This window comes from Lepidochelys kempii, chromosome 6, assembly GCF_965140265.1.
Source record: "Lepidochelys kempii isolate rLepKem1 chromosome 6, rLepKem1.hap2, whole genome shotgun sequence".
Lineage (NCBI taxonomy): Eukaryota > Metazoa > Chordata > Testudines > Cheloniidae > Lepidochelys > Lepidochelys kempii.
The window spans coordinates 28,664,482-28,688,606 of record NC_133261.1 but is presented as its reverse complement, the minus strand read 5'-3'; the positions used below and the strand labels follow the sequence as shown (position 1 = coordinate 28,688,606).

Sequence of the window (24,125 nt, the reverse complement as noted above, 5' to 3'; positions counted from 1 at the left end):
ACTCTCCGAAGTTCTTTTGAGATGCAATTAAGTGATACAGTAATGTGTGTATATACATGTACCCCAGTGCATGTTCCCCTACTATTACAGCTACCTGTAACCCTCTCAATAAAATGAGTCTCTTCAGTGATACATAAACTGCTCAAGGATCAAAAGGATTCGGCATTTCCTGAGCACTGTAACACTTCAATCACATGGACCCAGCCTTCTTAGCTGGCTCAGTACCTCTTCCACCCAGCCTTCATACCCACCCCACCCACAGCACACAGCTTCCTTAATTCCTGCTGGAACAGAAGGCTTAGGTACAGATTATTAGCTTCCCATAGGTATTTCCCAATGTGGCCAGTTCCTTCCATTTTATGACTGATCATTTTTACAATAAGGATTACCGAATGAGAAAGCTACTTAGTCATTCTAGCCACATACCACAGGTGCTTAACTCATTCCGCTCTTTTTGGAGGTTCTTTGTTCCACCATCCAGTAATGATAACTGAGCAGCTAAGCAGAGGACCATTTATTGATGCTTTCTGATCCTCAGGGAACTACAATGGGTCAAGCACCCCAAGTAAACAAGTAGTTGGGAGTTTCAAGGCTTTATTCTCATAAGGACTTTGATACAGTATCACATTTCCCTCCAAATTAACCTCTCTGGTTACTGTCTTTCCAACATAAACCTGATTCCTTCCCTGGATAATCCTATCAGAGTCACTCAGGTACACACTGCTTAGTTTTATATTAGATTTCCACCAGTGACAGAAATTATTATTATTGATATTACCATAGCATCTAGGGTCCTTAGTCCTGGACCAGGGCTCAGTTGTGCTAGGCACTGTACAAATACAGAACAAAAAGACAGCCCTGCCCCAAAGAGCTTATAGACTAAGTACATTATACCTCTTTTTAAAAAAATCCATTGCTTTTGGGTTATTAATCTGCACTTTTGTGACATGAAGGGAAAATGTTGGAGTATTCACAGATTAAAGAGCAAGGGGATGTCTTTCTACATTTTTGTATTATACTTTCAAGAAGATCAGTTAGAAGAAAAGGTTCATTGTATGTACATTTTATGTGTTTACTGATTTGAGGCCCAATCCTGCATTTCTGACTTCCAAACTCCCACTGAAGTCAATGGAGTGCACAATAATAAATAAATAACATCAGTAGATCTGAAAGCAAAGGATTGGGTTCTTGATTTGTATTACTTCAGTGCCGCAAGATCACCTTTTCCCCTCTTTCTCGCAAACAGTTAGTCACCACTGAGGAATAATTTTTTCATATGGTCTGATCAGTAGAACTGTATGGTTTTAGGCCATATGCACATTTCCTGACTAGATAAAGGGTGAGTCAGGTTTAAATAAGTAGTGTTTGAAAGAGGTCAAGGTTAAAACTAAAAACTTTTTTCTGTAGGAGAAAACTGTTAACACATCAGCCCCAATGACACCGCCAGAGATGGGAGGATTTTACTATGGAGTGAGAGAATTGGTGAGAAAATCACCCACACATAAAACTGCAGCTCAGGTAAGTGTGACCTTCGAAACCAGAAAAGGGTAATGTTGAGACTCAGTACTTTAGTGCATGCAGCTGATGTTTTCATCACCCACTCACAGCCTTAAATGATGGACATTGAAAAATGACTTTAGCTTAGATCCTCATGAATATAAGGGACCAGATGCTGCTGCCAGTCACAGCAGTGTAAACCTGGACTAATTGCACTGGCTTCAGTGGGATTATTCTTGATTTACACCAGGGTATCTGAGCAGAACCTGACCTAAGGTTATTTTTCTGACATGCCCATTTCCTCTATGTTTATTGCCTTCCTGCTTTATCACTGATTAAAGGACACAATCTTTTTCCATTCACAAAAAATGCCTTGCAGGCTTTATACACCTCAGAATAGATTTCCTAGACATCCTAACTAGAAGGTGATTTTTCCTGGGACATTTCTCACTGTCTCAGAGAATACTTTCTCAACTGTCTGACTGGTGGGTCTTGCCCACATGCTCAGGGTCTAACTAATCGCCATATTTGGGTTCAGGAAGGAATTTTCTCTCATCAGATTGGCAGAGACGCTGGAGTGTTTTTGCCTTCCTCTGCAGCCTGGGGCACGGGTCCCTTCCAGGTTTAAACTAGTGTAAATGGTGGATTCTCTGTAACTTGAAGTCTTTAAATCATGATTTGAGGACTTCAGTAATTTAGCGAGAGGTTCGGGGTCTATTACAGGAGAGACGGGGTGCGGTTTTGCGGCCTGCGATGTGCAGGAGGTCAGACTAGATCAGTGGGTCTCAAACGTATTCGATCGGGCCTCCTGTCCGTAGTCATTTACTCCTCCCCCAAACCCCAAGTACATGTACCGCCACTGAGCTCTGAAGGCAGAGTGGAGAGCAGCGGCTGCTGGCGGGGCTCCCAGCTCTGAAGGCAGCACGACACCAGCAGCAGCGCAGAAGTAAGGTTGGGTGGTGATGTGAAAACGGATATCTGTCAGTGTCGCTTTTCACAGCGGACTTAGCGCACCATGGCCACCCTTACTTCTGTGCTGCTGCTGCCAGCCCGGGGCTGACAACTGGAGCCCAGCCACCTCCTGGGGAGGGATTGGGGGGTGGGGGGAGGAGAGCCTGAGTGGTGGGGCTCTCTGGCTGTCAGCCCCAGGGCGGTGGGGTTTCCGCTGTCTCCTTCATCCAGCCACCTGGGGCTGACAGCCAGAGCAGTTCTCAACCAAAAAGAAAAAAAAGCACACAGCTCACGCCTCCCTTGACACATTCCCATGCCTCCATTGAGAGGCCCACCCCTCAGTTTGAGAAGCAAGGGACAAGATGATCATGATGGTCCCTGCTGATCTTAAAGTCTATGAGACTTTCCTAGAGTGAGAAATTGTTATTTTGTTGGGATTGGGTGGTTATGCTCCATATTGTTTCCCAGGCAGTCTCAGGTCCCAAAGTGGCCAGGAAAGGACCTTGAGCCACAAAGTTCAGATCTGGGCCAGAACTTTTTGAAAACTTAGAGGTGTTTGGTACTAGGGTTTTGGTATGGGGTAAGCCAGCCTGCCAGCCACCAAATTTGAATCCAGATGAGAAGTTCCCCAATATTTGTTTTGAGAATGGGAAATAGGGAGGTATCTGTTCTGGGGTTTGGAGACGGGTCTGTCTCTAAATGCAGCATGATGGTGCTACATAAGAATTACACAAGCAGGAAGTCGGTCTTGATTTTTTTACATACATCATTTCATACAAGATTCAGCCATGCCTTTTTGGATCTCAAACTATTCACATTAAATCATCAAGTTGCTGTGGCCTTCTAGCAGTTATTTCCCCTTTCTTACAAAAAAAAGTGACATCTGCCTTTTATGACTTGTTCCCACTGTCCCTTCCTCACCTTAGATGATTCAGCCCTTAGATGATTCAGTCCATATATAGTAAAGTCCTGCTGAGACATATCCCATGGACTGTGAGAAAGTGAATAACCTCAGCACTGACGATAACTACATTTTTTAGCCCTTAAGTTACGAAAGATTACATCAGAACAATTAGGATCACCCAGCAGAACTTAAGCCAGTGACATGCTTAGAGATGCTTTTGGTATTATTTACCAAGGTGGGGCCAGCTGTTCAGAAAGAATCCAAATAACTGACAGAGGAAAAAGAAGGGGCTAACCTGTTCGAGTTGCACTATCAGTAAATATTAACATAGTAATGCAAAGCAGCCAAACCTGCATTACCCACCTAGAGTCTGAAACAAAAGACAATGGATAAGAGCAATCATATGGCACCTGGGCCTTGTAAATGCCAGATGCCAGAGCTACTGCTCAAACGTATTAAGTTCACCTGTGGGGGGAAAGTTCAACTGGGGGGGAGGGGATTCAAATTTGGGAGAGATGGGGGAAACAAACAGAAAAATGTTAGATTTACCTCTCGTCCCACCTCAATCCGTTCCACTCCTGAGCTTCTCCATCATCTTAGAAACTGGTTTGAAATGTTTACTTTCTGCCACTGGCTGGACAGCTGCTGCAGTTGATCCATTGGATGCAACTGCTGTTCTGCATAGCAGCAAATATGTTTATTACCCCAGCATGACTTGAGAAACTAACAGCTTCACTCCATCATTCCCTTTGTGTTGCCAGTTAGTTTGATTGGCATCTATAGCTGTCCCTTCTACTAACGGAGACTTCAGTTGCTTTATTTTTTAGCTAAAATGACTGGTTTGGGGATTATAACTATTATGCTTAAAATGTTACTTAAAGGAGCTTGGACACTGTAGCCAGCTACTGGGCATGAAGATTGTACATTAAAGTAAGGGGAAAGCATCAACCTTTGGAGAAGAGAGGGGATAGAGGAATTTGAAATCTTGTCTTTAAACATGGCATACCAGCATATCCTGTACATAAGAGAGAACTACACTGGTAGCAGCATAATGAAAATTAAATATGGTACCAGCCCCATGGCCTGTCATCTTACAACATCTGCAGACAAAGGAAACAGAGAAAGAATATACCTCTGCACTTCCTGGTTCTGGCCACAACTGGAAGTGTACATTTTGAGAAATTTTTCTTTTGCTATCTCTAGCCAGAAGCAGAAAATCCTGGAAATCGCACAGGATCACCAGATCCTGTGAGATGTCCACCCCAGTTCTGCAGAATCCAAGAAGGTGGAATCATTTTTCAAGGGGTTGGATAAGTGCCCAGTCTTTGAGGCACTTATTTGAGCTTATCTTGAAGTTCACCTATGGCTAATAAAAACTGATAGCTAACTTTATAACTTTCACAGAATCATAGAAGATTAGGGTTGGAAAAGACTTCAGGAGGTCATCTAGTCCAATCCCCTGCTCAAAGCAGGACCAACACCAACTAAATCATCCTAGCCAGGGCTTTGTCAAGCCAAGCCTTAAAAACCTCTAAGTATGGAGATTCCACCACCTCTCTAGGTAACCCATTCTAGTGCTTCACCACCCTCCCAGTGAAACAGTTTTTCCTAATATTCAACCTAGACTTCCCCCACTGCAACTAGAGACCACTGCCTCTTGTTCTGTCATCTGCTGCTGCCACCACTGAGAACAGCCGAGCTCCATCCTCTTTGGAACCCCCCTTCAGGTAGTTGAAGGCTGCTATCAAATCCCCCCTCACTCTTCTCTTCTGCAGGCCAAATAAGCCCAGTTCCCTCAGCCTCTCCTCGTAAGTCATGTGCCCCAGCCCCCTGATCATTTTTGTTGCCCTCCGCTGGAATCTTTCCAATTTTTCCACATCCTTTCTGTAGTAGGGGGCCCAAAACTGGATGCAATATTCCAGGTGTGGCCTCACCAGTGTCGAATAGAGGGGAATAATCACTTCCCTCGATCTGCTGGCAATGCTCCTACTAATGCAGTCCAATATGCCATTAGCCATCTTGGCAACAAGGGCAAACTGTTGACTCATATCCAGCTTTTCATCCACTGTAATCCCCAGGTCCTTTTCTGCAGAACTGCTACTTAGTCAGTCCTCACCCCGTAGCAGTGCATGGGATTCTTCTGTCCTAAGTGCAGGACTCTTCACTTGTCCTTGTGGGACCTCATCAAATTTCTTTTGGCCCAATCCTCCAATTTGTCTAGGTCACTCTGGACCCTATCCCTATCCTCCAGTGTGTCTACTTCTCCTCCCAGCTTAGTGTCACCCACAAACTTGCTGAGGGTGCAATCCATCCCACCATCCAGATCATTAATGAAGATGTTGTACAAAACTGGCCCTGGGACCGACCCCTGGGGCACTCCGCTTGATACCGGCTGCCAACTAGACATCGAGCCATCAATCACTAATGTTGAGCCCAACAATCTAGCCAGCTTTTTATCCACCGTATAGTCCATTCATCCAATCCATACTTCTTTAATTTGCTGGCAAGAATACTGTGGGCAGACTGTTTGGGGTCTTTAATTCAGCATGTGCGGTCGACTTATTACTATATTGCCCAGCTTTTACAGTAATTTCCAGCAAATGCTGTAGCTGTAACCCTGAACAGCAGACCACAGTCATAAACAGTTATCAGTCTGGAGAAAAACAATTGGCATGATTTTTAACCAACGTGAACTAATTATGCATTCAAGGGCAGAGCCAGCACTGAAGTCAAAGCTGTTTATTACTGTTCCTGTAAAATAAATGTACCCAAATATTGATACTGAATAAACATGGCCTTGGAGACTAAACATATTGGGATATCACTTTAAAATGGTGAGCTACAGTTAAATCATTTCCTGATCTCATTAAACAAGAGTACGTTTTCAATGTATTCTGTGGGGTTGCAAAACAAACAATACCTTGTTCATCTCAGGAAAGCATTAGTAAGGCTATGGGGTTTGTATGGCATGTTCCAAGCAGAAGGAAAGTCAGGTTTTTTGTTTTTATTAGGATAAGTAGGGAGTCAGTGGCCCATCCTATGGGGAAGCATTATAATCCAGCTCTGTCATCTCTGAAGGCTGTGGTTGTGGTCAGGTTGAAAAATTGAATCAAATGCTGTAGCCGGATATCAAAATTATTAAGCAACATCACAAAGAAGATCTAGCTATAAGCCTAAGAAAGGAATCGCTTACTGGAAATGGCACATTTCTTCCCAGCCCTACCTCACTGTTGAATTACAGCGTAGCAGTTTACAGTATATAATAGTGACACCTCTGATTAGCGTCGATGAGACACTTAAAAAACTGTTTAGGAACAAAGAATCTACATCAGGTAAATATTAATAAATTAAGCAATAAGATCTACTTTATATTGCTGATTAATGCATTGGTGTGTATAGAGTGAGAACTTCTCATAGGCTGGGCAAATAAACTGCTGTCATTTCCCTTGTTTTCATGATGCCAAAAATCAGATTTTTGCAGTGTATAAATCCAAAAAGATTCAGTCTACAGGTATTTAAATCACTGTATTCATTAAATAAATATTAAGTATCTCCTACCTCACCCGCTAGCAGTCTTTCAGATCAGTTGTGAACGGGAAGATCTATAAGAAAAATATAATTGAACACTATTTAGATATATTCTGGAATGGGTTTTTCCTTAATTAATTTGAAATTAAAAAAAAAAAGACATTTACTAACAAACATTCACAACTCTCACAGAAATCATCATGTCTATATTACATCTACTTATATTATTTTGAACACAAAAGCCCTAGGAGGTCAGCCATCATGCTCTGATCTGCATTTCTATCTCTTTGTGTGCATATACAGCGAGACAAGGTGGGTAAGAATCTTTTATAGGACCAGCTTCTGTTGAGGAAAAAAGACAGCCTTTCTAGCTACACAGGGCTCTTCTTCAGGCCTGGGAAAGGCACTCAGTGTCACAGTGACATACAAGGTGGAACAGATTGTTTAGCGTAAGTCGTTAAAACATATTGTAAGAGACCATTCAAGGTGAAGAGGCCAGTTAATAGCTCACATGCAGTTGTGATGTAGCTGGTTAGTTCCAGGATTTTAGAGAGACAAGATGGGTGAGGCAACATCTTTCATTGGACCAACTTCTGTTTGTGAGAGAGAAAAGCTTTTGACCTTGCACAGAGCTCTTCAGAAGAAGTTGGTCCAATAATAGATATTACCTCACCCGCCTTGTCTTGCTACTTAATAGCTTGGCAGTCATAGGACAAAAAGGGCAGTTAGGGGTTTACAGATGGTTGTAATAAGCCATAAATCCAGTGTCTGTATTAAGACCATGACTTTTGGTGTCTAGCAAAGTTATGCATTTAAGCTCCCAGGCCTGACCCATCTGAGGGGTCAGATATTGAGTGATCATTTGGGAAAAATGGTCATCCATGGGTGATATGGTGTCTTTTATCATTTTTCTGTGACAGTTCACTCAAGAGTGTACTGAGTGGCTTGTTATTGGGGCATCTAGTGCACTGGATGAGGTGTGTACACACACTAATTTATTTATGCTACACTGGCCATGTGAACCAAGGAATAAATACCTTTGTTTCTCCAAGAATGGAATAAACTGAAAACCAGGGAATAAACTGCATTCACTTTTCACCTTAAACTTTCTCGTGCTTAAACTTTCACTGTGCCCACTAACATAACTCAGATGAGACTTCCGTAATTCCAATCCCGTGAGCAGTTTCCTCCTGCCCCCACCTCCACAACTGCCCTTTAAAAAAAAGAAAAAAAATGGGGATGAGGGATAAGCTGGGCCCAATTCTCCATTTACTTACACCAATGACAATCAGGAGTAACTCCAGTGCAATGAATGGTGTTTCACCAGGTACAAAACTAATGTGAGAGGAAGTTCAGGTCCTTTGTCTTAAATAGGCAGAAGATGAGCTGAAAGCAAGGATTAAAAATTACCCTGGTAGAAACTACAGGGCCCTGAGGAATGTGAGTAATTTCTAGAGCAGTCAGTGGGGGTTATGTGTATCCCCTCGGATAGGAAGGAGAGACAGGGCCACTGAAGGCATTTAGGTGCCTAATTGCCATTAAAATCAGTGGCTAAATACTGAATTTGATGTTCTTGGCTGAAGTATTTTTAGTGAGGTGTGGACCAGAAACCCCTACAAATCAATGCAATGCTGTATCCCATTGGAGAGTTGGGTATCATAGCTAAATGGTATGTAGCCTGTGGGAAGATCCTGAGCTGTTGCAAATTGTTATAGCTCCATAGACAAGGTATACCAGCTGAGGATCTGCCTCTTAGGGCTAAAAACTATCAGGTTACAAAATAGCAGCCTTGAACTCACGTTACAGTCAGCAGAAAAATCTATTTTTTGTGCTATTTCCCCACCCCCCTCACAACACCACCTGTATAGCTGGTTTGCTTTACTTACTATGACTCCTGGTAACTAAAGGGTAGGTCTACACTACCCGCCTGATCAGCGGGCAGCGATCGATCCAAGCGGGAATTGATTTATCGCGTCTAGTCTAGACACGATAAATCGACCCCCGAGCGCTCTCCCGTGGACTCCTGTACTCCAGCTCCACGAGAGGCGCAAGCGGAGTTGACGGGGAAGCGGCAGCAGTCAACTCACTGTGGTGAAGACACCACGGTAAGTCGATTTAAGTATGTCAACTTCAGCTATGTTATTCACGTAGCTGAAGTTGCGTAACTTAGATAGATCCCCCCCAGTGTAGACCAGGGCTAAGGCAACCAGGTTGTGCAGGCAGAAGGATGCAAAAAGGAGTATCACCATAAGTGTTTAAAACTCTAAAACTATTACAAAAATACCTTTCTTCTAATATCCATTAAATAAAATATGTGATAAAGTGGGGAGTAAAAGATTTTATGGGCAGTTGTGTGGGATGACCTACATAACACACTTTTGCTTTCATCGTTCATGAATAATGCATCCACACCAAATTCACAACAGTAAAAGCAAACTACACTCCCATGCATTTCCCCATTGACTTCAATAGAAGATGGTTTGGGTCCCAGTATATAACCAACTTTTTAAAATCGTGCTGTTCTGCAGAACAAAAATTGCTTTAGAAGATTGTTTCAGGGAATTCTTAAAATGTGTGAGGGTCAAAGACAATGGTGACTTGCTATTTAATTTATGAGATAATGGAGAAGTTGTTTTTTTTTAAAAAAGTGTGTGTTAAACTAGGGGAAGCACACATGGAAACAAAATTATATATTATTGAATGAATGTCTGTATGTTTCACAATGTCTTCTGCTGAAAAGTAAACTTTTGCCAACAGTTACAATGCTTCTTACCTGTTACCACAGTTATTTCCTAATCTAAGTATAGGGACAAACTGCTATAGTTCAGATCGCATTTGCCAAGAGTTCTCAGACATTGTATCTAAAATACAGCAGTTTTCCACTATACTTGGAATACAGAATAATGCTGAATGTGGCGAATGCTGTCTATTTAATGGCAACTACTGTACTTACATTATAGTACTCTATATACTGTAGACATAGAGGCTTGAGATGATGGATGGTTGAAGATATAAGACTAATAAACCCAGCTCAGTCTTGTAAAGGAACAAATTCCCATATCAAGTTTACAGGCCCTGAATGATGAGTAGAAAAGTGGGAAACAATGGGCTTCTCTCTCAGCCAAAAAGCAGCCTTACATTTCCCGTATCCACTCCAGCAGTGATGATCTGAACTGCAGTTATCCCAAATTTACTGTTATCTGAAATAGGGTCATGTCCTCCAACATGAAAATTCCCTTTATAAGCCAAATCTATTTAAATCCCCCATGACATTTGGAAAAATCCAGATTGTACTGTACCAGTTAATGATAAGTAGCTGCATTGTATTTGCTACCCCAAGCACTGAAAATGAAATTAACATTATGTTGTTATAAACAAAAGCCTTTTGATAAAAAAAAAGCTCACACAGCCTGATATTTTAACCTCTGATTAAAATAGATTATAGTAAGTAGCAATGACATGGTTTTTTCATTATCCAATAATTTAAATCTACGCCAAACAGGTATTACACCTATTAATGTTAGGTGACAGCAAAGCCATATAGCAGGGTTAAGGCTGTTATTTATTTTGAAATAATTGATTACTGGTTCCCATTTCCTTTCAAATTGTTGAGTTCTCTGTTGCTCTTGCTGAGGCTTGTATCATTAAGATTTCAGGGAAGGGGTTGGAATGGGGGCAGGGAAGGGGTGGGAAGAGGCGGGGCGGGGCCTCACAGAAGGGGTGGAGTGGGGGAGGGGCTGGGGCAGCGGGGGTGGTGGTGGTGGTGGTCAGTGATGCAGCCCTTGGGCAGATGTACTAGTCCTCATGTGGCCCTCACAATCATTTGAGTTTGAGACCCCTGGGATAGACTGACTCTAGTCCTATGCTTGGACTTCTGAAGGTTAAGCAAGAGTCAAATAACCTTGGACAAATTGAATAGGGCTTCTTTTTAGCTCAGGTGTCTGTCATGTCTGTCCTAACAGCTTTTATTGTTCACTTTTCATTTTAGCAGTGCCAACAAGATGACAACATGCTGCTTGTATGTGTTTCGTTATATATACACATTTCCAGTTGGGCGAGGCCCTGCCTTTTTAAAATGACAAACCCGTGGGAAACAACTCCATTAAGAAAACAGAAAGGCAGTACTGAGTGTGTATCTGCAGAAGTGAGTTTCACTGATGAAGTAAGCTGTAGCTCATGAAAGCTTATGCTCTAATAAATTTGTTAGTCTCTAAGGTGCCACAAGTCCTCCTTTTCTTTTTGCGGATACAGACTAACACGGCTGCTACTCTGAAACAGGTCATTGAAAACCAAGTACATGTTCTATTTTTAGAAATCTGAAGTAGGGTATGTGCAAACATGTACCTTCCTGTAGGCCTGATGTTATTTGAACCTTCCTCCCAGGTGCTCCTTTTCCCACTGCTGACTCGATGTCTTTTTCAGGCCGCTCTTCTCTTCCTGGAGCAATGTTGCATTTCCTGTGTCCAAGGTTAATTCCCTCTCCTACTTCACAGCCATTCTTAAAACTGCCTTGTGCTTAGCTGCCCAGCTTTGATCTCCTCCCACTTGCAGTCAGCCCCCCGCTCCATCCTCCTTATTAGTCTGTGTTGTAGCTTTACAAAGTAGACTATGAACTCCTGTTGGGCAGAAGCCTGGCCATTTTATGGATTTTGATAATGCCTTGTACAATTAGTGTTGCTCCATGAGTTAAGTTATGTTCACATAGGACATAGTTTTCTATCGTGGCACAGAGGTTAGTTAGTATTAGAGCATTATTCTCAGCACTGAAATAAAGGAAAAACAATAAACTCGCATACTTTGTTTCCTCCTGAATCACCGATAGCAAAAGAGTATTCTGGATCTTTCATCCATAAAAGAAGTATCACCTTTGAAGCCAGAAGCACTGTAACATTTGATTTCAGGGACAGAATGAATATCTGTTAAAACGTGTATTGATGTGCAGCAGACATGTATTCCCTATTGTGGGTCTGATTGTGCTGCCCTTACTCATGTTTAAAATCAGTGGAACTATTTGCATAGTAAGGGACTACTCACTATGAGTAAAGGTAGAAGAATCAGCACCGCTGGGGTGAAATTCACCCCTGTGCAGAGGGACAGCACAAGCACCACTTAATTCCCGCTAGGCCATTGTGAGGCCTTAGAAGTCACATTGTGTCAGGGACCAGCACAACAGCAGAGGTGCACTTTACTAAAGACATCAAAAAGAAACTGGTATTCACTTTGGGGAGTTCACTTGCATAGGAAAGGGTTTGGTAGCTGCAACAAGTGGATGTTTAAGGTGAAATCCTGGCCCCACTAGAGTTTTGCCGTATTCAGTGGAACAAAGAGTCACACAGAACACATTCACTTTAACTAACCCTGAAAGCATTTACTTTAAAAATGTAAAGAAATATAGCTCATTCAAAAAGCTAGGGGATATGTGTGGAAAGAAAAGCTGTGCAGGCTGCATAATTGATTAAACGTGATTTTTGAAATGGCATATCTGAAGCAACTACAAAGTGCTTGTTACAAATTTTCACCTTGATCCTGGCCCCACTTCAGAGAAGCAGTGATACTTGGTATACCCCATTGTCTTCAGTGGAACTTAAGCAAATGTATTTCAGTTAAGCATGTGCTTAAGTGCTTTCCTGAATTAAGGCTGAATTTTCGAGCTGCTGAGCATCCCAAATGGGAATTCCCTCCCTAAGGAAAATCCTACACTTAACTTTGATATACTGTTTATGGCGTTGTTTAAAATGTAAAGGTGAAGCAGGCAACAAAACCAAAGTATGTTTCTATTTTGTGAAAAGCCTTTTGGTAAGCAGTCACATGCAGCCAGTGACAGACTGTGTGCAGTAGAACCCAGTTATGCGTAGAATTGTTTTGATTTCAGCAGGATTTGGGGAATGCAACAGGTCCAGACATTGTCTGATATTGGCCCATTCAAATGTTATGATAGCTACAGCATTAATACAGTGCATTATATGCTTTTATTTTAATATGCAAAATCTTTTATATTTAATTTAAAACAGACACTGATCAAGTGACAGACTGTACCATGACCTATGGATCAAAGGCCATGGAAGCCTGTTGTATAATGGGGGACTACTGGCATGCCGTTTAATGTCCTATTAATGTTAAGAAAAGGGAGCTGTTAGGTAGGATAAATAATACTAACAATTAAGGAATTTAAATAAATATTACATTAAGGAAAACAAATAGGCAAACACTAAAGTAATGCTAGGTGTCAAACAAAAAACTTACCAGCCAAACAAATGGAGGAAAGTCAGGACAGCAATTGATAACGCATCACCTGTTATCACTCATACACTGCCATTTGTGCCTTAGGTTTTTATGTAAATGTTTGTTCCATCTGTTAGAATAACTGGTCCCAATGGGTGAGAGGAGGATAAGGATTATGGGTCAGTTTAAAACTTCCTCTACTTTCCATTTGTAGCACATGCACACTTACTCATTGCTGTGCTTGCCTGCTCTACTTTTTTGTATTGGAAATAAAAGAAATGTTGACAAGAATCATAGTACCACATAAAGTGATGAAGGTGGTCAGCATAAGTGGGAAAGAAAAATACAGGTCTGTTCACAAAGACAGAGGAAAATTATGTATATTCCCTACTGCAATGACTGAACCAAGAGCTATGTTTTAGTTTTTGATGCAGGGGCGGGGAGGGGGGGAGAGTTTGCTGTGTAAAACCCTTCTCACCATGGCTTATATAATATGAAATAAAAATGGTTACATATTTTACTGCCATTTAACATTAGCTATGTCAAATTTTAGCCAGGGCTTGAAAACAGCCACGACAGGCCCATAAGCCAGGTTGTTACATCAATCGATCTATGATCTTTTTCTCTAGCTTTCATTTAAAAAAACAAACAACAACAAAAACCTAAATGTCTAGAGCAGTGGTTCTCAACTCTGGTCCACCGCTTGTTCAGGGAAAGCCCCTGGCATGCCGGGCTAGTTTGTTTACCTGCCGCATCCGCAGGTTTGGCCGATAGTGGCTCCCACTGGCAGCAGTTCGCCGCTCCAGGCTAATGGGGGCTGCGGGAAGGGTGGCCAGCACATCCCTCAGCCCGCGCCACTTTCTGCAGCCCCCATTGGCCTGGAGAGGCGAACCATGCGCGGCCAGTGGGAGCCCCGATCAGACAAACCTGCGGACGCAGCAGGTAAACAAACCAGCCCGGCACACCAGGGGCTTTCCCTGAACAAGCGGTGGACCAGAGTTGAGAACCACTGCTCTAGATTTTAGGATTGCAAAGAAGCCTCAAAAGAGCTGGTATGTTGGCAGAGAGTCTGAAATACTAGCTCTCAGAGGTATGAACTGCCCCATTCATCAACCAGGAATTAATTCAGGCAGGCCCTGCCCTGTGTTATATAGCAGGTCAGACTAGATAATCACAAAGTCCTTTCTGACTTTATAATCTAGGAATCTCAGTGAGGTGGTGTTAAATCACATCCCCAGTGATGGTAATTCACTCTCCACATTGTTAACAAATTTCATTCCTTATTTAAGGGTTTATTCGCATACAAAAGATATACTGGTTTAACTATATTAAAATGGTACAACCCACCTTCCTCGCAGCACAGACATAATTATATCAGTATAAAGGTGCTTTATACTGCTATCGCTAGACATGTAGAGCAGGGGTTCTCAAACTGGGGGTTGGGACCCCTCAGGGGGTCACAAGGTTATTACATGGGGGGGGGGTCACGAGCTGTCAGCCTCCATCCCAAACCCCACTTTGCCTTCAGTGTTTATAATGGTGTTAAATATAAAAAGTTTTTTTAATTTATAGGGGGTGGGGGTTTGCACTCAGAGGCTTGGTATGTGAAAGGGGTCACCAGTACAAAAGTTTGAGACCCACTGCTGTATAGCCACACAGGCAGGAGAATAAGCTGTACTGTGTAAGGCACCTTTATCCCAATATAACTATGTCCACACGAGGGGTGGTAATGATAGAACTCTGTTGATATAAAAAATAAAAATAAAATAAAATTAAAATTAAAAAAAATCACACCCCAACCAACATAGTTGTACTGGTGTAAAATCTGTACCTAGACCAGGCCTAAGAAAGAAGAAGGAAGATCACAGACCTGCACAATTTACTGTTAGTGACTTCTCATTTTGGTGCTATACCACCAGTTATTTTGTTTCCCCAGCTGAGAAGGATCCAAGCTCAAAGGGCCTAGCAGAGATCTGGGGCGGGGTACATTCCAATCCCACTGAGGGAAAGCCCAGCTCAAAGAGCACAGTGGAACCAAGTAGCAGCACAATCATATTTTGAACATCTGCATATTCAGGAGCAGTGAGAGTTATATGGGCCTGTGGTGCCCGTGCTCCAGGAATATTCAGGGTCCCAGGGTCCCAGCTCCACCTACGTTCATGGCCAGGTCTCTCCTCCAGCCCTGCCTGATGCCCCTGTGCGCCTCCCTCGAGGCATCTCCAGGCCCCGCCTGCTGCCCCCGGGCAATTTAAAAGGGCCCCGGGGCTCCCGGCCGCCGCCACCAGCACAGTGGGGCTAAGGCAGCTTCCTGCCCAGCCTCGCTTCATGCCATTCTCGGAAGCGGCTGGAATGGCCCTATGGCCCCAGGAGGCGGGTGTCTCCGTGTGCTGCCCTCGCCCCGAGCGCCAACTCTGCAGCTCCCATTGGCCAGGAACTGCGGGCCCATGGGAGCTGCAGGGGCGGTGCCTGCAGGCAGCAGCATGCGGAGACCCTCTGGTCCCATTGCCTAGGAGCTGCTGCCAGAGGGGTGTGCGGGTCACTTTCGGGAGCCGCCTAAGGTAGCGCTGCACCCCTCACCCTCTCCCGCACCCCTGCCCCAGCCCAGAGCCCGCATCCAAACTCCATCCCAGAGACCGCACCCCTCTCGCACCCAGCCCCCCTCCCAGAGCCTTAGGCAAGTGTGTGTGTGTGTGGGGGGGCAAGATTGGACCCAGTGTGGGCACCACCAAAAAATTATACAAACCTGCCACCCCTGTGCATATTCTACTGTAGCAGAATCTCATTCACAGGGGTGTAGCATATTTTGTAAGTGGTGTGTGGGAAAGTACTGCTCCCTTCCCGCCTGCCTCCATCCAACCCCTAGATTTTAGCCTTGACAATAGCCCTTTTAATCAGGCCTCTCAGAATACCTTAATAAGTAATGATAATAATTAATACCTGGCATTTACCCAACTGTTCATGTTCAAGGTGTTTTACCAACTTCTGCCTGCTAGAGGACGGAAAATTTTCAAAGGATGGAAAATGGACAATTTCATGGGGGGCGGGTGTCGTCAAAATAAACAAAACACAAAACATTTCCTTTTTTGGACCCCCTCTACTTGCATTTGTGATGCACCCATCACGCTATCATTTAGGTACTAAATCTTAACTAACCTTCCTAATTGTTTCAATTTCTTTAGTTTTTATAGTTTAAAATGCAATTTGTTCTGCAAGCTGCTGAATCTGCCCTCAGAAATGCCTGCCAAAAGCAAATTTCACATGAAACAGAAAAAAAACCCTTCTCTCCAAACTACCAGGTGAAAATGGAGCTTTTTGCACAAAAGCAGATCGATAGCCTTCATCCTGCCATTCATTGTGCGTGGAGTGGGTGGGTTTCATACAGAGTTCAGCAGACTTTTCCAGTCTGATGAATTATAAGATCTAGGCCTTGGATGATCAAAGTGCTGTAATAGAAGATAAGAGCTTCCAATGTGAGAAAGTGTCGTGCATTCTTTAATGTAGCTTAATAGAGAAAGCCTAGATAGCGTGGTGATGGGCACTTCAGAAATGCAGAGAGATTAAATAGGTTAGGTAGGTGAGTGGAGGGCTGCCCTGGACATATGGGGGGGGGGGGTGGAACATTTCATGGCCAGGAAAGGCAGAAGTAGCCTAGAGCCCTTCTCCATTTGTCCCTCCTGGCATGTGAGCTGGGGAGGATCCCAGATACCTGGCTGTCAGGAGGACAAAAAATCAGGAACCTCAGCCCACAGGTTTCCAGGACAGAGAGCCGGTCTGGTGACTTTTACGGTTAAGGTGCCTCCCCATCCCCCAACATCCGGCCTGAGCGCTCAGCCCAGCCTGGAAGAGGCTTGAAGCCTTGAGAAAGTTCCAAAGGCCGCTGCAGGGCTGAGTCACCCTATGGGCTGGGCAGCAACTGCATTCCTGAGCAGAGTCACTGCTTGGGGGCAGGCAAGGGGAAGAGTGGGAGAGAAAGGAGCCAGGTGAGGGGCTAGCCAGATAGAGGGGACGGGGGAGGGCAGACGGGGGGGGGGGGAGCGGTAGAGGGAAGGAGAGACACACAAGAAGAGAGAAGAGGCTTGGGGAGGGATGCCAATTTTGGTTGGAGGTATTCTTGGAGGTTTCATCACATGACAGTCTTGAAGTAAAGATTAATCTTTAATTCCAGGAGACTCCAGGACTATCCTGGAGGGCTGGCAACTCGGAGGGGGGGGGCAGAGGGAATGGGGGAGACTTGACACAGGTGGGAGGCTGGGGGAAGGGAACGAGTAGAAGAAAGGGGGAAGAGGCGAGGGAGTGGCGCAGAAGGGGAGCTGTAGAGAGGCAGGCTGGGGGTTGATGGAGGCCAGGCAGGGAACAGGGGTGGAGAGGAGAGGGGGTCATGGAAGAGGCTGAAGAGGGACGGGGCGGGGATGCAGGAGGCGGTGGGAGATGAACCGGCCTGGAGCTGGAAGGCAGTGTGCCGGCGGTGGCCTGGGGCCAGCGGGGGAGGAAGTGCCGGATACAGGCGGGGCGCGGGGAGGGGAGGGACAGGGCCGGGCTCGGGAGGCCGGGGGTGGGTGCCAGCAGGGCTGGGGAGGGAGTGGCACCGGAAGAGCCAGGCGCTGACTCACCAGAATAAATTGCTCCTCATCCAGCACCCTTCGCTCACTGCAGCCGGAGCCGGAGCCGCTGCCGAGTTCGCCGGCTCGCAGCGCGCTGCCCAGGGAAGAAGGCGCCGCAGAGGGAGCCCGGGCGCGGCCGGAGCGGAGGATGAAGATGCCGGGCGAGGTGATCCGGGAGGGCGAGCTGGAGAAGCGCAGCGACAGCCTCTTCCAGTTCTGGAAGAAGAAGCTAGTGGTGCTGACCAAGGACAGCCTGAGCCTCTTCCCGGACGGGCACAAGCGCGCCCGGGGCAAGGAGCTGGGCTTCCACTCCATCCTCAAGGTGGACTGCGTGGAGCGCACGGGCAAGTACATCTACTTCACCATCGTCACCACGGACCGCAAGGAGATCGACTTCCGCTGCCCGGACCAGAGCTGCTGGAACGCCTCCATCACCATGGCGCTCATCGACTTCCAGAACAAGCGGGCCATCCAGGACTTCAAGAGCCGCCAAGAGCTGGAGCCGGCGGCGGGCAGCCCGGAGCGGCGCCTGGCCCGGGCGCCCTGAGCAGCCCGCGGGGCGGCAGGAGGTACGGCGGAAGGTGAGCCCCGGCGGTGGGGTGGGGGGTGGGTCCGATCAGCGCCCCTGAGCCTGCCCGCGCGGGGCTTGGCAAAAGGCTCCGTTTCTCGGGCTCCGTTGCCAGAGCTCGGGCTGCTGCGCTGCGCCTCAGTCCGTCTCCATAGAGCTGCGCGGGGGGCCGAGATCACCGGCCGGCGAGCTGGCCACGTGCTTAGCGCGGGAGGCATTTCTCCCCCTCACCCCCCACTTCCAGGCTAGCGCTGCTCCCGGCCTTTAAACAGCGGCTGCCAGCCCCTGAGAGCACGTGGGCGCCTCCCGCCTTTTCACGGGGACTCCCACCGCACCTGCCTGGGCTCGACCGGCTCCGCCCGTGGCGCTCCGACGGAACCGGCACCACCCGGCCTTCGGCTGAAAGACCCCCCCCCCCACTCCCAGACTCTTGTATCGGCTAGAAACGCAGCCCTGGCGCCTGCAGGCGGAGGCGCGGATGGAATTAGCCGAGCCGGTCGGCCCTGGAGGGGTTGAATGGACTTGGCCCCGCAGCGGCCCCTGCTGGGCAGTGCAATTTAATGATTCCCAGAAAGCATCAATATGCCGGTGGCTTCTTATGGAAATCACTAGGGATCGTTTTACTGCCACTTCAGCATCCGGCAGCCTGGGATAAGAAGTGACTGTCTAGTAGCTAGTGTGGCAAAATATCTCCATTTTTCAAGAGGAGAAAGGACGCAATCATGGGGATAGGAGAATCGCTGTTGGGATCCTGCCTGCCTCTGCTCTCTCTCTTGGGCTGGGGACCTCCTTCTGTGGGTCTGACACTGGCTGGGTCTCCCTGGGAAGACACTCACATCCTGTGGTTGAGGCACTCAGCAGCAGCTGACTTGGGTTTTAATGCTTGAACTGGGGAGGCCAGGCCCTCTTACTACTTTGAGGGGCTACCTCACTTCTGTCTTATTCAAAACACTGGGTGGGCTGTGTTGTATTAAATAGGTTTGCCTGTTTCAGGCTTTCATTAATCACCCCCTTATCCTTCCTCCCCACATAATTCAAGCAGTGGACATTGACTTTTCATGCTGCAGCTTTTGACTGGAACGTAATACTAGCCTTTAGACGAGCGCCAAAGCTGCTCCTTAAGCCACTTTGGCCAGCAGAGAACGCTGAAGTGTTGTAGACTTGGCACTCCATTTTGGAGACTGAGCTTTTTGTGAGTGTTGCCTACCAGGGATCTCTGGGTGATACTGTGCATGGTTACTAACTAGCAAGAGCAATTTAATAATTATGCCATTTAGTTGAGGAAATGTGGAGAGACACTTAACAGGGGCTTCTTTAAGGAACTCTGTATATAGGCTGGGATTTTTAAATATGAGTGCCAAACTCCCGTAGGCTCTTACCCCACAAGAATATTGCTGTATTGTTGCACTTCTGACTTATTTTCTGTTTCTCTCTTTTAGAATATACCGCTGGATGATAAACCAGATCGAATGTCTTGGACTGAAATGGGACAGGGTACCAATGAAGGAAAGCAAAGAAGGTGGCTGGGAACAGTTGAGTTTCCTCCAAGTTTGAGGCTGCTGAGCAAAGAGCCCTGAGCTTCGCTCCAAGATGCATTTTAAAAACCAAAGACTCTTTCAAAAGGACTTCTGGTGAAGCTTCAGCAAGTTTTTAAGTGGCACAGCTTTGCAAACTCCTTTCATCTATTTATGAGATGCAAAGAATATTCAGCACCCATTGGTGCAAAACAAACCCAATTTAAATTATTTGTGGTATCTATATGTATTTATTTTGATGAATGTCTTTAAGCAGATGTCTTAATATTGCTTTTGCATTAATGTGTCCATTCCAAATAAATTACTTGAAATGTTCACATTTTATTACTATACACTGCGGTGCAGTATGTTTATTGGTGCAGGTTGCAGAATAATAGTTCATAGACACCATCTGGAAATAGGGCTATACTAATGTATCCAGACACTTCTGTTAATAAAAATACTCATGTGCTTTAATAACAGAAAACGGACATGTCTCTAGGAAAGGGCCTGCTTCAATTGGTCTCCAAGCAGAAAATCGGTTGCATCTAAACTAGGAATTGCTATACTGTATCAGACCACTGGCCCGTCTAATCTAGAATTCAATGGTCAGGATTAGTTGCGTCTGAAGAAGGTGCAAGAACACCTGCAGTCACCAGTTACAGAACAAAAGTGCCTTCCAGAATGCTTCCTCTAATACCCCCTGCTTTCTTAGCCCAGAAGAAGAGGGATAACTGAACTGGTTCAGGATAAAATAAAGACCAATCTATATAATCTCAGGGGTTTGGAAAGGTTTATATAATAAGTTCCCTGATATTTCACATCTCTATATGCAACTTTTCAGTTTCTAGATCCAGCCAGGATCAGCCATGCTGAATGGAAGAGGCTGTTCTCAAGGGATTTCCAGCCTAACCAGAGGCAGGAAGTACTGTTTTATCAGCTTCTTCTTAGGACACTTTGCAGAGCCCAAGGGTTGGAGAAATAGCTGAACTTCTTGGTACCGTGCTTATGAAAATCAGGTCTTATGAGACTTGTCACTAATTAATCTACATTTCCTTGAGAGAAATTCTGTTAACATACAGCTATCCCTTCTCTGCAGCTAGAAAGGGGAAGTGCAACTCAGTTTCAGTGCCAAATGCATTTTTCCTTGTAAGATTTTTCCTGTGTAGTGTTTCTTACTAATGGTCTGAAACTGAAATCCTTAATTAGGTAAAGTTCCCACTGACTTCCACAGAGTCTTGCTTGAAGGAGACCAGAGAGTATTGGTGGAAACTACAAAGATTATCCTGTGAACAGCATGTAGGAGGGTTAATTAGGGGCCAATTAAAGCATAGTTCTAATAAGGAGCTAGTGGAGGGTGTGGCTTAAAAGGGAAGTGCTTGCTCATCCAAAAACTGGGAAATGCTATGGCTATAAACTACTTAGGAGGCTTTATAAGTTATGGACTAGCTGCTTTTTTCCCACTGGATGAAATAGGTTTCAGCTATCTGTTGGTTGGACCAGCTTGAAGAAAGTCTTGGTTCTGATCCCCTATGTATAGGCTGGTGGGGAGAAATGCTCTGCATTGAGGGGTTTGTGCCTTAAAGCAGGATACAGTACTTAGGTTTCCTGAACCTACAGGTTTTTCAGTTACCTGTACTGCAGCCTGGAATACCCTCCTAAAGAGGGGTGGGTTTCTTTTTTCTCCAGGTGGGGTTAAAGCATGACTTAAATATGGATTCAACTGGTCTTTAGGACACCACGTCTGAAAAAATCTGGATGACCTGCCTTTACTTCCATTCTACAGTGTAAGAGAGGATAGACCCACACCTGTAAGTGGGGGTGGCTGAAATGCAGTTGCTGGAACTTCTGTAACTATTCGCACTTGATATTGTTGTATTGATCAGAGGCCTAAATGAGGATCTGAGCCTCATTGTGCTAAGCACTGTAAAAACAACCTGACCTCCACATTACTCCTAAAGAGAGAGGGCTGTATCCTCACTGGGTTCATTGACTTCAATGGAACTAGGCTGATTTACATCAACCAAGGATAGGGTCCTACCTCTTGTAATTGTGTAGTACACACTTATGTGTGGAGCCCAGAAGAGTCTGCAAACTATCAACGGTGTGGAATATCATTTACTAAGGCTTTGTAAACTGCTTCAATAGCAAAAGTTACTGTATACGCTACTGAAATGCATAGTGCTGGTTTAAGGCTGATTTTATTTTCAATCTGGGTTAATGGAGGCAAAAGTCCTGATATATAATCTATATATAAACATTGCACATTTTAGTTTTTGTAGATAAAGTAGACTTACATGTAGCCTGGCTTACTGAACTCTCTCCTCTTTCTGGGGTACTTTATTATTAAAAATATACAAAAACAGAGCTATATTGACAGTCAGTTGCAAATAACCAAAGGCTGAGACTCCAAACATCTTGTACAAAATTCCACCTAGTGTTGGGCCCACGGTCCGTGTCAGGGGAGGAACAGATGCACATAGCCCAAGCATGGCACCTACAGAAGAGGGGAGAGAAAAAGGGTATACAGAAACTACAGATTAATTCTAATTACAAAGCTTTAATGACAGTTTGTTGAACAGACATAATTTACATGGACTCTGTGTCTCCAGAAGTGTGTAACTTCCACTGTGAGCCATCTCAACTCTCCACTGCAGTGTTCACACAACAGGAATACTGTAGTAAAGGGCAATCAGATTCTGCACTCTTCAAGAAAGAATTCAGTGTCCAATACTGGGAGCTAGGTTCTGATTCTGGAAGTAGTCCTCTTAGTTAGGCTTGCAACTGGGAACATTTATTTAATTAAGGGTGTGGTAATTTACACTTTAGTACTCTGTCACTTGCAAAGCTTGGAAGATCAGACTTTTCTAATACAATAATTAGATGAGACAGCTACTAGTGCATCTCCACCTTACTAAAACAACCTATCACAATTTGTCCTCTTGCTCAGGATATGGGATGTTAAGGATTTGCAGTATAGCAACTTGGCTCTGGGAGGCTGGGTTCTAACTAGTCTGTTCAAAAGATGATGCCCTAAAAAAGCCTCATCACAAACCAAGATTGCTTCAATATGAATGAACACATGCATTGTATCCAGCTCCACCAGATTCTTGTGCCATGCTGGGAGCTTAAAGGGAGCAGGAGCCACAGGCAAAAAGAAAGCACTTACTACTTGGCAAAGTAGGGCCACTTGCATGTGCACATGCAGATGAATGGACATGGAATATTAGCGCACATGTGGTAGGGTGCAGGCACGTTATCCTGCTATTCATATAGGAAAACCAGTATAGCACCAAAATGAAAAGCCTTAGAACAGGACATCAGGGAAGGAGAAGGGAGGCAGCTTGTGAGCTAAGCTTAGACTTTGGTCACATTTTGACCATTTTAAATATTGGTATGTTTGTTTTGCTGTTTGCACAGGTGAGAGAGAACTCTGGATGTAGGCATTTTGACTTTATATAAAGATCCTGCTGCCAGGTGTGGCACCGTACATGGAGGCCCTGCCTAGCTAAATGTGAGCACAAATGTACTACTTGATTCTACTAGTTATAAAGTGATGGAGGACCATGTAACTGGAACAGAACTGAGTCCAAAAGTCTTTAGGGGAGTGTGAATTAGAGGAAATCTGACCAGTCCTCAGTCTAATGCAGATCCAAGCCTGCTGTACTTCTATTCATAATGCTAGTTGAGAAGGGAGTCAATAGGAGGGGGAGTAGTATGCATGTGTGTCTTCGAAAAAATTTTCTGCCAGACATTGAGTACTGCTCCCCATCAATGAGCTGGGTGGATCCCCAAAATTGACCTCTCCCAGTGGGAGCAATCACACAGCCACCAAGCTTCCTGGGCAACTTCTACATTTTTTTTCCCCTCCAGGCATTTGAACTAGACTAATTACTATATACAGCAGCCAAACTGGCTCCCAACAGTTGAGCTGGCACTTTGTGCTGTGTGGGTGGGTTGCGTGTGTATGTTTAATCAGCTATCCATCATCTAAACAGGCTCAGGCTCCAGGTCTGCACCTCTGAAAGGTTTATTTTGCTGAAAGATAATTTCTGTTTCCCAAAGAACCAGATGGCTCCAAATTAGATCCTCCAGTACGAACCACCTCTGATCTTTAGGCAGTTTGAAATCTGAATTTACTGCTCTCAGAATGTTAACTGCCTAACAAGTGTCTGAGGATCAGTACATTAGCAAAAACATCTGCAATGCTCTGTACAGCTCAGTCCAATGTAGAAGCAGCCAAGTGCTGCATAAATTCAAATCCACAAACTTTTTCTCATCCTTTTATTCTGGCTTCTCCACACACTACCCTTCCCCCAAAGCTCTTGCATCTTTGCACC

At 44.9% G+C, this 24,125-nt stretch overlaps 2 protein-coding genes across 7 annotated transcripts in view; one reads left to right on the top strand and one right to left on the bottom strand.

Moving 5' to 3' along the window:
- The first annotated feature begins 17,736 nt into the window (after positions 1-17,736).
- On the top strand, positions 17,737-20,136 carry PHLDA2 (pleckstrin homology like domain family A member 2). 2 transcript variants are annotated; one of them, XM_073347284.1, is made up of 2 exons: positions 17,737-18,272; positions 19,711-20,136. In XM_073347284.1, the coding sequence occupies exon 1, from the start codon at positions 17,852-17,854 to the stop codon at positions 18,248-18,250; it is 399 nt and encodes a 132-aa protein (XP_073203385.1). In that variant the 5' UTR covers positions 17,737-17,851; the 3' UTR covers positions 18,251-18,272; positions 19,711-20,136. The 2 variants fall into 2 exon arrangements, with proteins under 2 accessions (XP_073203385.1, XP_073203384.1); XM_073347283.1 differs by having other exon boundaries at positions 17,737-18,284.
- Positions 20,137-21,969: 1,833 nt separating this feature from the next.
- The window catches only part of SLC67A1 (solute carrier family 67 member 1), a 141,098-nt gene continuing 138,942 nt past the window's right edge, over positions 21,970-24,125 (bottom strand). For all 5 annotated transcript variants that reach the window (XM_073347278.1, XM_073347279.1, XM_073347275.1 and 2 more), the window contains one exon: positions 21,970-22,282. In XM_073347278.1, the coding sequence (XP_073203379.1) occupies positions 22,095-22,282 (188 nt within the window). In that variant the 3' untranslated portion in view covers positions 21,970-22,094. The remainder of the gene's footprint in view (positions 22,283-24,125) is intronic.